At 41.0% G+C, this 14,624-nt stretch overlaps 1 protein-coding gene across 1 annotated transcript; it reads left to right on the top strand.

Moving 5' to 3' along the window:
* The first annotated feature begins 65 nt into the window (after positions 1-65).
* Positions 66-12,301, top strand: eefsec (eukaryotic elongation factor, selenocysteine-tRNA-specific). The gene is made up of 7 exons (XM_034082240.1): positions 66-855; positions 2,723-2,930; positions 3,187-3,283; positions 3,709-3,873; positions 5,697-6,341; positions 7,795-7,951; positions 11,453-12,301. Exons 1-7 carry the CDS (start codon positions 552-554, stop codon positions 11,632-11,634), a joined length of 1,758 nt encoding a protein of 585 aa, XP_033938131.1. The 5' UTR covers positions 66-551; the 3' UTR covers positions 11,635-12,301.
* The last annotated feature ends 2,323 nt before the right edge of the window (positions 12,302-14,624 follow it).

The raw sequence follows: 14,624 nt of genomic DNA, 5'->3' as shown, positions 1-14,624 counted from the left end.
CTGACGCGACACATTTATTGGCTGTAATCCACGCCAATCATTGTCATCGACATTTTCATTTCCGCTTGTGTTTCACTTGCTTTTGTCGTAGTAGAAACAGCTAGAAACTTGTCAAAGTGTAAATAAGAGTCTCGAATGAATGCAGAACTTATTGATAGAGAGGATTCAATCTCACCATTGAAATTGTACATCGACGTTTTAATGAAGTGTATTTTATGTCAGGTCAGTTAACCGCTGTTTTATATTTGTTTGCTCCTGAACACAACCGTTCCGCTTCAGCATGTTGTCTCGAGTACGGAGAGCACTGACAACGAGGAAGACGTTTATCTCATGTGTTTGAATGCTATAGTAACTTTAAAGTCTTTTTTATAGCTGTATATGTTTTGTAAGCCAATACTTATTACAAAAGCGTGTTGTTGAAGGTGTTTTATGTGTGTCAACAAATGAAAAGACAGCAAATAACTCAGTTTACGCTGGAGCCGAGTTCAAGGTCCAGCTCGAAGTAAACCACATTCGCAAGCCGGTTAACATTACATCCAACTGGTGTAGAAATGTCAGAGTCGGCTGACAGTCGGACAAAAACGTTGAATTTCAACGTTGGGGTTCTCGGACATGTCGACAGCGGGAAGACATCGCTCGCCAGGTCGCTGAGCAGCACCGCCTCCACGGCTGCCTTCGACAAGAACCCGCAGTCCCGGGAGAGAGGCATCACGCTTGACCTCGGCTTCTCCTCCTTCACGGTGGAGCTTCCCGACCACCTGCGGGACAGCGAAGGCCAGAAGCAGTATGACAATCTGCAGTTTACCCTGGTGGATTGTCCGGGACACGCCTCTCTTATTCGGACTATCATTGGGGGTGAGCTCTCTGAATTCTCTGCAAGTGTGTTGGTGCTAGATGTCACTCATGTTGTGGGATGTAACTATGTGCAGTCACACAAGAACTGTACAGTACACATGTATGGTGCTTTACTTGATCCTTTTATTTCAATTCTACTTTATACTTCTACTTTGTTACTAGTTAGTTTATAGATTACGATGTTGTTGTACATTCAACTACACTACCTACATCGTAAACCAGTAGAGTTGAAACAATTAGTCATATAATCGACCAGCTGTTTAACAGAACATACTATTTTCATTGTGTTCTACATTGACCACCTTTACTTTGAAGTCTTTAAGTACATTAGTACATTTTTACAAACTTCTACTTAAATTATATTTTCAATGCAGGACTTTTTTTACAACAGAGTACACCGTGTGGTATTCAGTTTCACTAAAGTCAAACATCTAACTACTTCCATCAAGACTGCTAATGACAGCAAATAAAAGAATGGTAAACAAATAGGATAAAGTCACGATATGGTGACCGATACTAGTGGTATATAGTACAAGCTGAGGCCACAGCAACCATACCTCACCCTCCACACACAGTTCCACACACTGTATATTAAGTACACACGAATGCAGTCCAACACAACAGCCCTAACACATACATTTTACATTTTGTGAAGGTTATAAAGTTCACCTAAACTTTTTTCGTATTACGTATAAGTACCAGTGTGTCAATCACAGATCATAGTAGAACATAAAATAATACAAATGTCCAATGTCTGTGTTCGTCTAATAAATGCTGCAGTCATGGTGACAGTAGCATTGTGCTTAGACATCCTCCTCACTGTTATCACACACACATGAACCTATCCAGCAGAGGGAGTATTTTCTCTTCCAGCCTCTGGGTTGATCCTGCTATATTGACTTAGATGTTGGGATTGTTAGAAATAAGGGCTGCTCGATTATGGCAAAAATCATAATCTCGATTATTTGGGTCAATAATTGATATCACGATTATCCATTTACTTTGAAAACATCCATTTATTGAAAAAAAAAAATGTGAACAGTATGTTTTTAACAGTTGATTACCCTGAACTTTAAGTATAATTCAACTGAAAAATAAATAAAATATAAATAAATAATCGTTTTATTTCGATAGTGTTGTTTTCACAATCGTTGCAAGCCAAACTCGTAATTGCGATTAAAAGATGAATAATTGAGCAGCCCTAAACTACACTGGGTTCAAGAGCAGATAAATGAGCACGCAAACTCAGAGGGACACTTTCTCTATTACCTGCTTTCTCTAAGCAGACTTATTAAAACCTAAAGAGTGTAATATACACAGACTCTGATATAAGTCAAAGTCATGGTAATAAATCAGACTAAATGCACTTAATACATACTGCTGTGCAGGGTTGCACACATTCTAAATGAAATCGATGAGCCAGTGGGGTGGCACATGCTGTAGATTAGGGAGGAAGGAAAGTGTGGGGATTGGGGTATGCATTAAACTTCCCCTTCTGTCCCAAGTGGGGAGAGCACAGGAAAGAGAGGGAGCCAAATAGAAGGAGAGAAAAGAGGAGAACACAGGAAAGAGAGTGTGCCAGGGAAAGGAAAGACAACCAAGTGAGCTGCAGCTCTGGTTTCAACCCTCTAGCCTTTTTCATCTCTTTGCTTCAGTGCACCCCTCCCCTAATTTCTCTTCTTGTTCAACTGTTATTTTTAGGTATCTATATCCATTCCTGTTTATATTGCTGTTGTCGGCTTCATAGTCTCTACTCACAGTTCCTACATCTTTTCAGAGTTGCTTGCGGCTTTTCTTCCAAGACAGTTATATCTTACATCCTATTGATTATTGTTTTTTCATTTTTCATTTTTTCTGCCTTCTCTAGGTGCCCAAATCATTGACCTGATGATGCTGGTGGTGGACGTGGTGAAAGGCGTGCAGACTCAGACTGCAGAGTGTCTGCTGATAGGAGAACTGACCTGCCCTCGCATGGTGGTTGTTCTCAACAAGATCGACCTGCTGCCTCCCAACAAAAGACAGAGTGCCATTGAGAAAATGACCAAGAGGCTGCACAAAACCCTGGAGAACACCAGGTCTGCATTTATGCAAGTTTAATAATATGGTGGGGAATTCTGTGGAAGTGTGGGTTATGGCATCCCGCGTACTCCCGGTGGCCGGCAGGACTGAATCTCTGTCAGACTTCCTCACTCATTACACATTCTGTCTCCCTGCCTGCATTCCAGTGTCTGTCTGTCAGACCCACTTGTTTCTTATTCAAAGAAACTTTATCCATTACTTCAACATCAAAGCATGAAATATTTTCAATACAACTGTTTTTCTGTTGGCCAGATTTAAGGAATGTCCAGTGATTGCTGTGGCAGCGAAGCCTGGGGGCCCGGAGGCTCCTGACACAGAGGAGCCACAAGCAGTGCCAGAGTTAATAGAGGTAAAGTCCGGAAACACACTGGTCCCCCTCCATTGTTACTAATTTAGCTCAAAAGTGCACATAAGTTCTCACTTATGCACTTAAGAACAAGTGCTGCGAGTCAGATGTCATTGTCAATTGGTGATACAATGCTTAAGAAAATCCTCAGAGGAAAAAACATAATAGATTATTTGTTCAATCAACAAAGTAAACACTGAAAGTAAAAAATGGCGGAGGTTAAAGGCAAACTGTTAATCACTGTATTTGTTGTTTTATATATCATATATAATATATTCATATTCTCTTTAGGAAATGATACTAAAGAACCCAAACTAAAATAAAGAAAAAACATTTAAAATCGTGTACCCTTGCAGAATAATGACAGTGGTTATCTTTTGTGTGATCAAATATATTTTTCTTCTTGCCCTCTTGGTGGTCTGTATCAGCTTTTGAAGAAACAGACGTACCTCCCCCAGAGAGACCCCAAAGGTGACCTCCTGATGGCTGTGGACCATTGCTTCTCTATCCGTGGTCAGGGAACAGTCATGACAGGCACCATCCTGCAGGGGTCGCTGGCCATCAATGACACTGTGGAAATCCCAGCACTAAAGGTATGTTTATAAAACTTGGACATTCATTCTGAATCTCTGATATTTACAAGCAGGTAACTGAGTGCTAGAAATTCTTTCCATAAACCACAGAGATTCGGAAGTTGAGGAGTTGAGTGGAAGTGGGCAGACTGAGGGAGGGGTGTCCGAGTGGGTGCAGAGGATGTGTCAGTTTAATGTGAGGAGAGGATGAGGGGACTGGGGGGGGTTGGCGGCCCAGGAGTTTGGTAATTCAGAGCAGATGCACACCATCAGCCAGGCTCAGAAAACTGTCTGCAGTTTTCATGTTCACCTCTAGGTGGCAGCAAATGGCTAAACTAGCAGTCATTTGATAGGGAGCCTTAACCTGTGCAGATACCGCTGTGTTGGTCAGTGTTTGATGGACAGCAAAAACAAACAGAAAATGTTTTGGTATGCCAAATACCCAAGTCATAGTTGGAACGATAAACATGTAGCAGGACAGATAACTTTAAATCGTTCATTCGTAACAAGGTTTGTGGATGTACAGTAAAAAAAACATCACTATCTTTAATTAAGTTAACAAAACTTGATATAAATATATTTTTAAAGACCAATTTGATCAAAACAATATGTGCATTTATGGGCAATGCAGTATTTTGAAATGTAGTTCTGTGATATTTTAAAGAAAGAAGTACCGTAGCTTAACTGCTAGCGGTCCATATTTAATTAGGTGTAAACTTAAGTATGTGCATTTAATTTCAAAACCCCTTTTCCTTTAAATATATTATAAAACATCTCTGTACAGTGGAGATACTTTCATATCACTTTCTATGAACGTCATTACTCATGGTCTACAAAAAAAACTGCTTCAAGTGTCCAATGTTTTGTTTTATAATAATTGCCATGAGTGGAATACAACTGATAAAATTAATAAATAAATATAACATATTTTATAATATTAGTCTATGCAGTATCATAAGTATCATTGTATGTGTTAACTACAACAGTATAGTACATATTGATGCATCTCTAATAATGTTTAAACTCATCATTTCATTTGATTGTTGGTGGTAAATGGTATACGGTTCTACTTTAGAAATGTATCTTTAAGGTATAAAGAATCAATACGATACATGCAAAGTAAGAAAAGGAACAAATACAGATTGTTAAACTTGCTTTTCTATAATGATTGATTATTTCATTTGTATACATTAAAGGTACAGTTCACAGGATCAACATTTTGTTGTTGATGTGAGTTGCAGGGTTTGAAATACCGGCCGTGCAGGTCTGCTTTCACTTGTTAGAAGTACATTGGTTCAAAGCACCCACAAATACATTAGAGAAAAATATGAATATGTAATTTAAGGGTGAGCTGTCCCTTTTTTAAGGGTTTTATTGCTAAAGAAGACACACAATAGTCACTGATGATGCAGCATAAATGCTTTTAAATTAATGAAAATACATCGCTCTTTACCCGCCTCTAACAATGAAACATTATGATTAAGCATGCATTATTATTGATGCATCAATATGTATTTATTTTTTGACAATGGATGTGTTGCACCGTAGATGCAGTGTAATCAAAAAGCATAATACATGCACGTTAATCCACTCTAAAGAGATGTGGTCTTCATTGAAAGTATAACTGTTATTCAGTTATTTAATCTTATGCGGAATTCCATGATACAGTTTCTACTTTTTTGAAAATATAAAGAATTCAAACCAAAAAGAACAGAAAAACACTTGCACATTTAGCAGCTTTAATGTAACCTACTTTAAATCTTTCTCTGAGTTTTGTTGGAAATCTGTGTGTTGATTATGAAAAATATGATTATTTATTATATTTCTATGCTCTCTGACATCAGGTGACCAAGAAGATAAAGTCGGTGCAGATGTTTCGGAGACCGGTGTCGGGGGCCATGCAGGGGGATCGCGTGGGTGTGTGCGTGACACAGTTTGACCCCAAACTGTTAGAGCGGGGTGTGGTGTGCACCCCGGGGTCCCTGCGCACCCTCTATGCAGCTCTCATCTCTGTGAGGAAGATCGGCTACTTCAAGGGCTCTCTATCCACCCGAGCCAAGTTCCACATCACCGTGGGTCATGAGACAGTCATGGCGAGGGTTACCTTCTTTGGCTTGCCACCCCTGGGTGCCTCAGAGCCCCCCTCAGTCACTAACCAACCTCCATCAAAGCCCTGCCCGCTGGATACACCCTTCACCTTCGAGAGGGAGTACTTCCACCAGGATGAATATGTCATCGCTCAGGGAGAGGCGAGTCCAGGGTGTGACCCAGAGCAATGGGCCCTGTTGGAGTTTGAGCGGCCAGTCACATGCCCCTTACTCTGCCTGGTGATTGGCTCAAAGCTGGACACAGACATCCACGCCAATGCATGCCGCTTGGCCTTCCAAGGCCGTCTCCTCCACGGGTTTAAAGATAAAGGCTATGCCGAGTCTGCCCTGCCTCGCCTGCACATCTACAAGACCAAACACAAGGAGGGCCAGCTGGAACGGGTGAGTTGAACTCTCAGACGTTTATTTAAATGTTTTTTTTCCTTACTGTCCTCTCTCCTTACCCCGGAGTGTTGCCCGTGCCCCTTTCTATCACCTTGTAGTGCTCTGGTTCTTCTTTGGATGTTTGTCATTGCTGGCGTCAATGGAGCGTGCCTCTCAGACAGAGCCCCTATTGCACAAACAGGCACCCAAACAACACACCGCCCTTGTGATCAGTGTTTGAGGCATGAATGTGTATGCATGCCTTAGCAGATGCTGTGACACAGAGGTGTGCGTGGGTGGCAGACTGACGCCACTCGTCCTGTCTAGCGGTTAGACGTTGGCACTGTTTGGACACACCTGAGCGGCGGTATCAGGAATACCCACATGCCTGTGTGAGTGAGTCCATCAGACTCAGCGTTTTCTCTCTCTCTTACACACGCCGTTGTAATTTGTTGTTCTTGTTTTACTGCTGTCTCCAGTTCATACCGATCCATGTCTCATCTAATCTAATGCTGTTGTTTTCTTCTGGAAATCAACATAAGATATAAGAGTTTTTCAATGTGTTATAACTCTCTAACTCCTCCCAGTTTATGTTTTTGTAATGACTCGTCATACTGCACTGTACAGTTAAGGTTTTCTGTGCGCCCTCGTGCAGGGTCAGACTCAGGTCAGGGGTCAAGTGTGTGAACTAGTTTCCTGCTGTTAGCACCTCAGACTGTTGACAGCTCCAGTCAGTGACTCAGGAGTCAAACAGCGTGTGAGAAGAGGTCAGTCCTCGGTCATGTAAAGTAAGTTACATGTGTACTTCATATGTCTCTCAGAAAGAGCCAGTTATGTTTCTAGACTTTGAGTAAAAGAACACATTGCTGGCATTGTTGAGATATGACGGGCTCATACAGTCACAAGTCATACGGTCTGTTGGACATTTAACAGCAACAGTATTTTTTTTTTATCAGCGCATCAGTCATGCTTGAGGGATGTCGGGGTCAAATGTTCAAGAATGAATGAGGGTTAGGCAGTAGAGAGAGGAAGAGCCGGCGCGAGGGGGTGAGTCGGAGACAGAGCGGTGCCCTCATGTTATCAGATTAGTGGCGGGTAAAATCGACTTAGTGATGGATGATAAGAAAGAAATACAAACAAATATAGCATAAAATGTGCAGGGGGGATGAAAGAGAGGATGCCAGACATCCAGGCGGCGAGCTTCGAGGAATGCGGCTTGCGGCGAGTGGTGCAGTTGATGAGGACACAGGACTGAAGATCAGCTCTTCTTCCTCACTCCGCCATGCTGACACAGTGAAATCATGACAACCCACAAGACCCAGATTAGAGGAAGGAAATATGAGATCAAACTAAAGCACATCCTGACATTTTCACAGCCCTGATTAGATCACATGCTTCCACACCAAGTGCTTCTAATCACTGTCATTAGTCCTGCAGCTCACGGAGCGCTCTTCCTCTCTGTTGTGTTCAGGTGACCGATGAGTACACTGTGATTGGCCGCAACCTGTTCAAGAAGGAGACCAACCTCCAGCTCTTCATCGGGTTAAAGGTCACACTGTCAACGGGCGAGACTGGTGTCATCGAGGGTGGGTTTGGACAGAGCGGGAAGTTCAAGATTCGAGTGCAAGGTAAGAACGACCTCAGGTGAGACTTGACACCACCAATCCCACTACTGTAGCGCCTGACACTGTTCAATGCAGGCGGAGTCAGGCGAATCAATCTCCTGTGACTTTGGTGATGTTGCATAGCCTCCCTCTTCATCAAGACTCCCACCGAGAGCACTTTCTCTATCTTTCCTTGGACGTTGGGGGCTCTGCGGACAGCTTTTCAGGATGCGGTAAGAGTGGTAGGCCCGACATCCTGAGCCACATTCCCAGAATTCCTCCGGGGATTGCCTCGTGTTCCGGGGGAAGTCTGTTCCGTGTTTGTTTTACCTTCTGTTGCTTCGGACCCACTGCTCCGCACCGGGAGGGAAGAGAAAACAAAAACATCTAGAAAGAGAACCTCACCTACATCCTTTTCACTGACTCACATACTCAAAAGTCTTAAACATACTAACACGCATCGTCACACATGAACATGGGGTGAGTCGATTTGACAAAAACGTGAACATACTTTTTTATGTCAGGTTACAGATGTCACATATCACAATGTAGTAGCCTTATTATTCTGTACATTCATTTAACAAACATATTTTCTACTTTGTTTTTATGGACGTTCAATATAAAACAAACAAAAAAAACCAGCTTACATAAGACAACACTCAAATATTTAGGGATTTTAGATTTGGGCTTCCTGAAAACAAGGTATAATTTCCAGTGCTACAGAATGTAACGTTAACTACAAATAAATAACAACCTGACGTTACAACGTGCAGTTTAAAACTCACACAATGTGTAACAGGATATGCTCTATCTTTATTTCTGAACGCACTGTCAAAGACACTACAGTGTGTGTCTGGTAGTAGAGTTCCTCCTCATCATGAGTTGGGTGCGATGTCTCCTCCTGCTCTGTATCAACCTCTCTTTGCTCTCATGTCTGCTCAACCCACGTTACATCGTGAATCAGCAAGATTTAGAAATCATGCGACAATAGATACCCCTGTGGAAACTGTGTTGCCTGATCTGGTGGACACATTTATTCACAGTACTTCCTCTCATATCGCCCAACACTATATAAACATAACACCTCATAGTTTCTCCCTTTTGGGGCAAAAATAGGTGAAATGATGGCAATATATCTAATATCCTACAATACTTTTCACCAACGTCAATGTTATAATGTCTTAGGTGCAGCTAACCTTTACTGCTGGCATTTTAACTCTGACGTTTTGCTTTCTGGCAATTAGACATTTTTAAAGCTTTACAATTTATTTACTTCTCAAATGTATGTACATGTTGCAACTCTGCTTTTCCTTTTAAATATAAATACATATTTGTCTTTGCATGACTTGTTGCTGATTGTCAGTACCCGTTTCTGTTGACTTCCCGTTGCTCTATCCAATTCTCTTTTACTTTCAGTCTTTTAATAAGGATGCTTACATAAGGTTGAAGGCTTTCATGCAGACTTACTTGATTTTCTGTCACTCTGCTCATATCTGCATTATTTCTGGTTTTCTCTATTATTCAATTAAAATGGTTTGGTCCACAAATGTTCACCAACATTTCCTTCAGCTTCAGGGGATACCATTACCATTGTTTGACCCAAAAAATTAAATAAAGAAATCTGTAAATCTGCACATTAGAGAAGATAGATTTAGATTGTGTTTGGCAATCTTCTGTCTCTGGATTTACAGGGACAGTAAGATTATCAGGCCCTCCTCTTCTCTGTTTTAAACCTGGTATGAAATTGCTCCTCCAAAATAAACCTGCTGCCAACTTGGCCACTTAAGTAATCAGCGCCATTTTATAACCATCGTATATTTTGGACACTGCCTTGAGTGTGCCTCTAATCAAATGATCAATGCTACAAATGCACTTAACTTGATTATCAAGCTTTAGGCAGAGTCCCGTTCCCTTTTTAAATATGAAAAGTATTCTTGTTATGAAAGAAAACTGAGACATTTCTATATATAAATATTAACAGGGTTCTTACGGTCATTAAAAACTAAATATTTTTCCCAAAGTTTTGGAAAAGTCATGGAAATGTAACTAAAGTTGCATCAAATATAATTAATATTTTAGCTAATCGCCGAAATAGTAATACTATAATGATAATAAATACTGTATCGTATAGTAATGAAACGTAAAATGGCATTTAACTGTCGAGGTATTTTGCTGGTGAGAGATTTTAGTGGCTTTAGCGTGTAGAAGCTAGTAAACTATTTGATTTGTTTTCGATAGGCACAACATGTTTCATATGCAGACCTTATTTTCCTGTTCCATGTTAAAATAAACCATTTTCAGTGGTACCGCTGAGAAAAGAGTAATTTCTTTGGTCATGGAAAATTAGGTAACGGTTATGGAAAGTCATTGAAAATCATTGGTGAAAAAGTGTATGAACCCTGTATTAAGTAATTTATTTGAGGACAAACGTGTAAAGGTGAACTTGTTATCACTTGTATCTGAACACGCATCATTTAAAGGTGGGGTAGGTAAGTTTCAGAAACCGGCTCGAGTGCAGTAAAAGTTTGAAAGTACACAGCCGAAAAGAATCCGCCCCTTCCTTCAGACTTCCTTACAGAGCACCTCCTCCTCACACATGAACGCGCACATGGCGTCAGCAGACTGGTGAAAGTGGCCGCCTGTTGCTGGCGAGTCATTAAAGTACTGCTGCCATGCACGCCCAATGAGGGCACGAGATACATTTGTGCGTGCACGAGATGGAAGGCTGACAGACAGGGCGGCAATCCAATCCGTTTAGCCGGTACTTTTTACAGTATTACGGGTTCCACAGATGACATTTTTTTATGGATTTTTTGTCAAAGCACTTAAGATATTCATTGCTATCGGGATGTTAAGAGCATTCCATGGAATATAACAAAAAGTGTATCTCGAGCCGGTTTCTGAAACTTACCTACCCCACCTTTAAGTTTGGGTGTGTGAGTGTGTTCCGTGGTGGTAAGCGGACATTGTCAGCTGATGGTAGATAACAAGAAGAGATTTCTGTCTGCGCGGAAACCATAACAACCCTCACATTGGCATAACGATAAGAAGAATGCTGGCGCCATTGTGCGTCACGTCAAACAGCCAGTGTGTAAAGGAGTCTAACATTTCTAACTTTCCGTGTGCAAAACAAAGACAAGAGAGTGTGATGGCATAGAGGTGAACAGCTCAGCGGGGCTGAGAAGGAGGAGGAGGAGGAGGAGGAGGAGGAGAGTCAGGAGGAGCCAGACTAACGCAGATATTTGAGGAGACCTCTGCACATTTTCATCCGTTACATCAGGAGGATGAAGGCATCAGTTGAACTCGAGGTCAGCACACTGAACAGGCTCCACTGATACAGCGCCTAGCCTCTGCACACATAACGGGGAAGAAAATATCAGTATCAAGCATCAGAGATACGCACAGAGATGGCCTAAATGCTGCACATAGTGTAGGACAGTTATAATCTAGATGTATTACATATGGGGATTTGTTTTTTGTGTAATCAACCTTTTTACGTGACCTGCCTGTTTATCTTTTCTTCAGAGGGTCTCAGCCCAGAAACCAAGCAGTTGTTATCCTCCACCTCTAAGAAGAAAGGGAAGGGTGGGAGCAAAGGAGGAGCAGCAAATGAAGAGGAGCCCAAAACTGATTCTCAGCCGGTCAGCATTCACTTGCATTTTAAGCGGTATGTCTTCGATCCCCATAAAAAGATGGTCCAGTCTTGACCAGTGTTGCCCTCACTTCACCCTGTCATGGTGTCCTAGTGCTTCAGACAGGGCCGTCCCAGAGGTCATGTAGAGGTGAAGGGAATACTGGCCTCTGTATCAGGGGTATGATAATTTTCCTGTGACAGTCTGCTGAAATGCAATGATTGTGGAATGCTGAATGCATGTGAAACAATTCCTTTTTCTGTCTCCCTTCATGGAGATGGACTTAATCCAGTTTGCTTCATCACAAGGGTGGAAGCAGCTTTTTTGTTCCCGATGCTTTTGAGTTGTCTTAACCAATCAGTACTGTGTTGTCTGAATCAATTATTTTGACTTGCAGCATTGACTTTTCATTATGTTTCTGATTTCGCTGAGCCTTGATTGGCAAAAACACATCAGCTAGAATTACAGAAATACTGACTCCAGGATTTCCACAGGTCACTCCACTCGCTTCTTGCTCTCTGGTCATGAACATAAAGGTCATGTTTTATTTTGGGTTTTATTGACTGTGTGATTTCAAAAGGATTTGTTCGTATTGCAATATTTCCCTTTGTCATTTCATTTGACTTTACTGACAGTTTGTAGAGCCTCATTTGGCCGAGGATAGAGGTTATCCCAGTCTAGAAGTTTCTTAAGATGAACGAGTGATTTCAGAAAAACGAATAAAACAAACCTTTGCTGAAAATGTGTTTCTGACTGATATTTTCTGTGTGAACATTGATATTGCATAATAAAACTTTAAAAATGGACGAGATACTTGTGGCCCAAACCCCACAAAAAACCCAAAACAGTGTTTATGTACAAAATATATACTTTTTAAATATGAAGCACTCCAGCAAGCTGCAGTTTGTTGGTGCAGTACCAACAGTGGCATATGTACAGCAGTCAAAAGAGATACTATTCCCATTCATAGTGAACCCCACACTGTAATGCTGTCATCTGTACTTTACAGCATAATGGGCACATTTTAAGAGAGTCATGCACACTTACACTCTTTCCAGAATCAATTTGATATATAAACAATCCCAACGGTAACTAATATCCATAAGAAGTGAACTTACTACAGAGGCATGCTGTTGGAAACTACTGAATGATATTACGCTGGTCTGCAAAGCATGATCAATACATGGTCTTACAAAAATAATCTCTGGTAATTGTGTAGTTTTTGTGTAATATATAATCATTTTGTCACTGGATTTGAAGTGGCTATAGAAGAGTGAATACATATAAATGAAGCGTACACTGGAGTATTAAGAGATTGATGCTGTTTTATGTACACGTGACATCCTCTTGTTTTGCAAATGTTCTCATTTACCATGTATGAATTAGTAAAAAAGGAAAAAACTGTTAAGAGTAACAAAACATGTAAGAATGAAAATACATATTGATGGGGCTATTCATCAGCCAGTCCTGTGTCAGTGTTTTGTGTATGTGTGTGTCCATCCTGTCTCAGAAGTGTCGTGGGGCGGTGCAGTGAGAGTGCAGGACGCTCGGTATGTAGCGGATGATGTCAGCAAACTGTCCCTGTGAACAGCGACTCTATCTTAGCAGGAATCTGTGGAAATTGGAGAGAGAGGGAGGAGCCGCAGGAGCAAGAGGGGACACTGGAAGGATTGTTCCTCTGAGTGACAGTCCTTTTAGTCTTATCTCCTCTCGTTCCTCTTATAGAAAACCAGACAGGGAAAAAAATGATTTAGCTTTTTACTCCTATGTCTTTCCAATTTCTCTTTCTCTCTAGTTTTTATTTAAAACCTTTTTCTCTGCCCATTCCTGGCCTGACGTCTCTTCACGAGACAGTCATATAAATCGTCTTTTAGGCTCCTAAATATTTAACTTAATGTCATAATTTCACAGGTAGAATAATACCATGCACATATACATATATGATGTCATTGATGCAATACGGTCAGTTGAAGTATTTTAGATCTAAAAAAACAATTTATTCATTTAATAAATATCAAATATCTAAGAAGAATATGTTAAAACTAAAATATTTCATACACACTTATTTGAGTTCTTTCTTGATATAACTGTAAACACTGAATCAATTTGCCAATGAGTCTCGTAAGAAGATGATGATTTTCCACCGCCTTGTCTGATAAAGATCCTCTCACGTTTCATTAACACAAAGGCTGTGTACCGCGTTTCCCCACTATGTTTTAACATGCTTGCAAATCCTGTTGTGTCTGTGTGAGAGTGTGTGTGTGGGGAGAGAGAGACACCACAGTCTCTCCGAGCTTAGGTGAGTTCATAAGCTGCTTTTAGAGCCGTAGCTGATTGTGGCAGGAGGCTAAAGACAGGAAGGCTATGGGACTGCATCTGGGAGTGTGTTCTCACCTTGGCTCAACACACACACACACACACACACACACACACACACACACACACACACACACACACACACACACACACACACACACACACACACACACACACACACACACACACACACACACACACACACACACACACACACACACACAAGCCAGGGCAAGAGGTTTATACCTGACATGGGAACGTGATCACACACCTGCTGTTCCTCATGCTCATCTTGACCTGCGTTTATGGCTTGATTCAGATCATTCCCCATAAGACTCCATATATTCTCCTTTTAAAAATGGCTCCTCTTTCACTCCAGAGATAGGCAAGGCAAGTTTATTTATATAGCACCTTTCAACACAAGGCAATTAAAAGTGCTTTACAAAAAATGAAAGACATTAAGAAAATGGCATTTAAAATCAGTCATTAAAAAGAAAAGATAATAAAATAAACATTAAAAGAAAAAATACATGGATAAAAGTTACAGTGCAGTTTAAGATATGAATAGTTCAATTAAAAGCAGCGACAAAAAGAAAAGTCTTTAAGACAAGATTTAAGATAAGACTTATTTCCAATACCCCTGTTCCCGTTTTGCTGGTGACCTCCAGGTCAGCCAGGAGTCGAGGGTCAACATTTGAGCTCCCGAATGTTTATAGATGTGAAACGGTCGCTGATGAACAGAGATAACA

Source organism: Pseudochaenichthys georgianus, chromosome 5 (genome assembly GCF_902827115.2).
Source record: "Pseudochaenichthys georgianus chromosome 5, fPseGeo1.2, whole genome shotgun sequence".
NCBI lineage: Eukaryota > Metazoa > Chordata > Actinopteri > Perciformes > Channichthyidae > Pseudochaenichthys > Pseudochaenichthys georgianus.
This window is presented reverse-complemented; position numbering and strand designations above follow the sequence as displayed.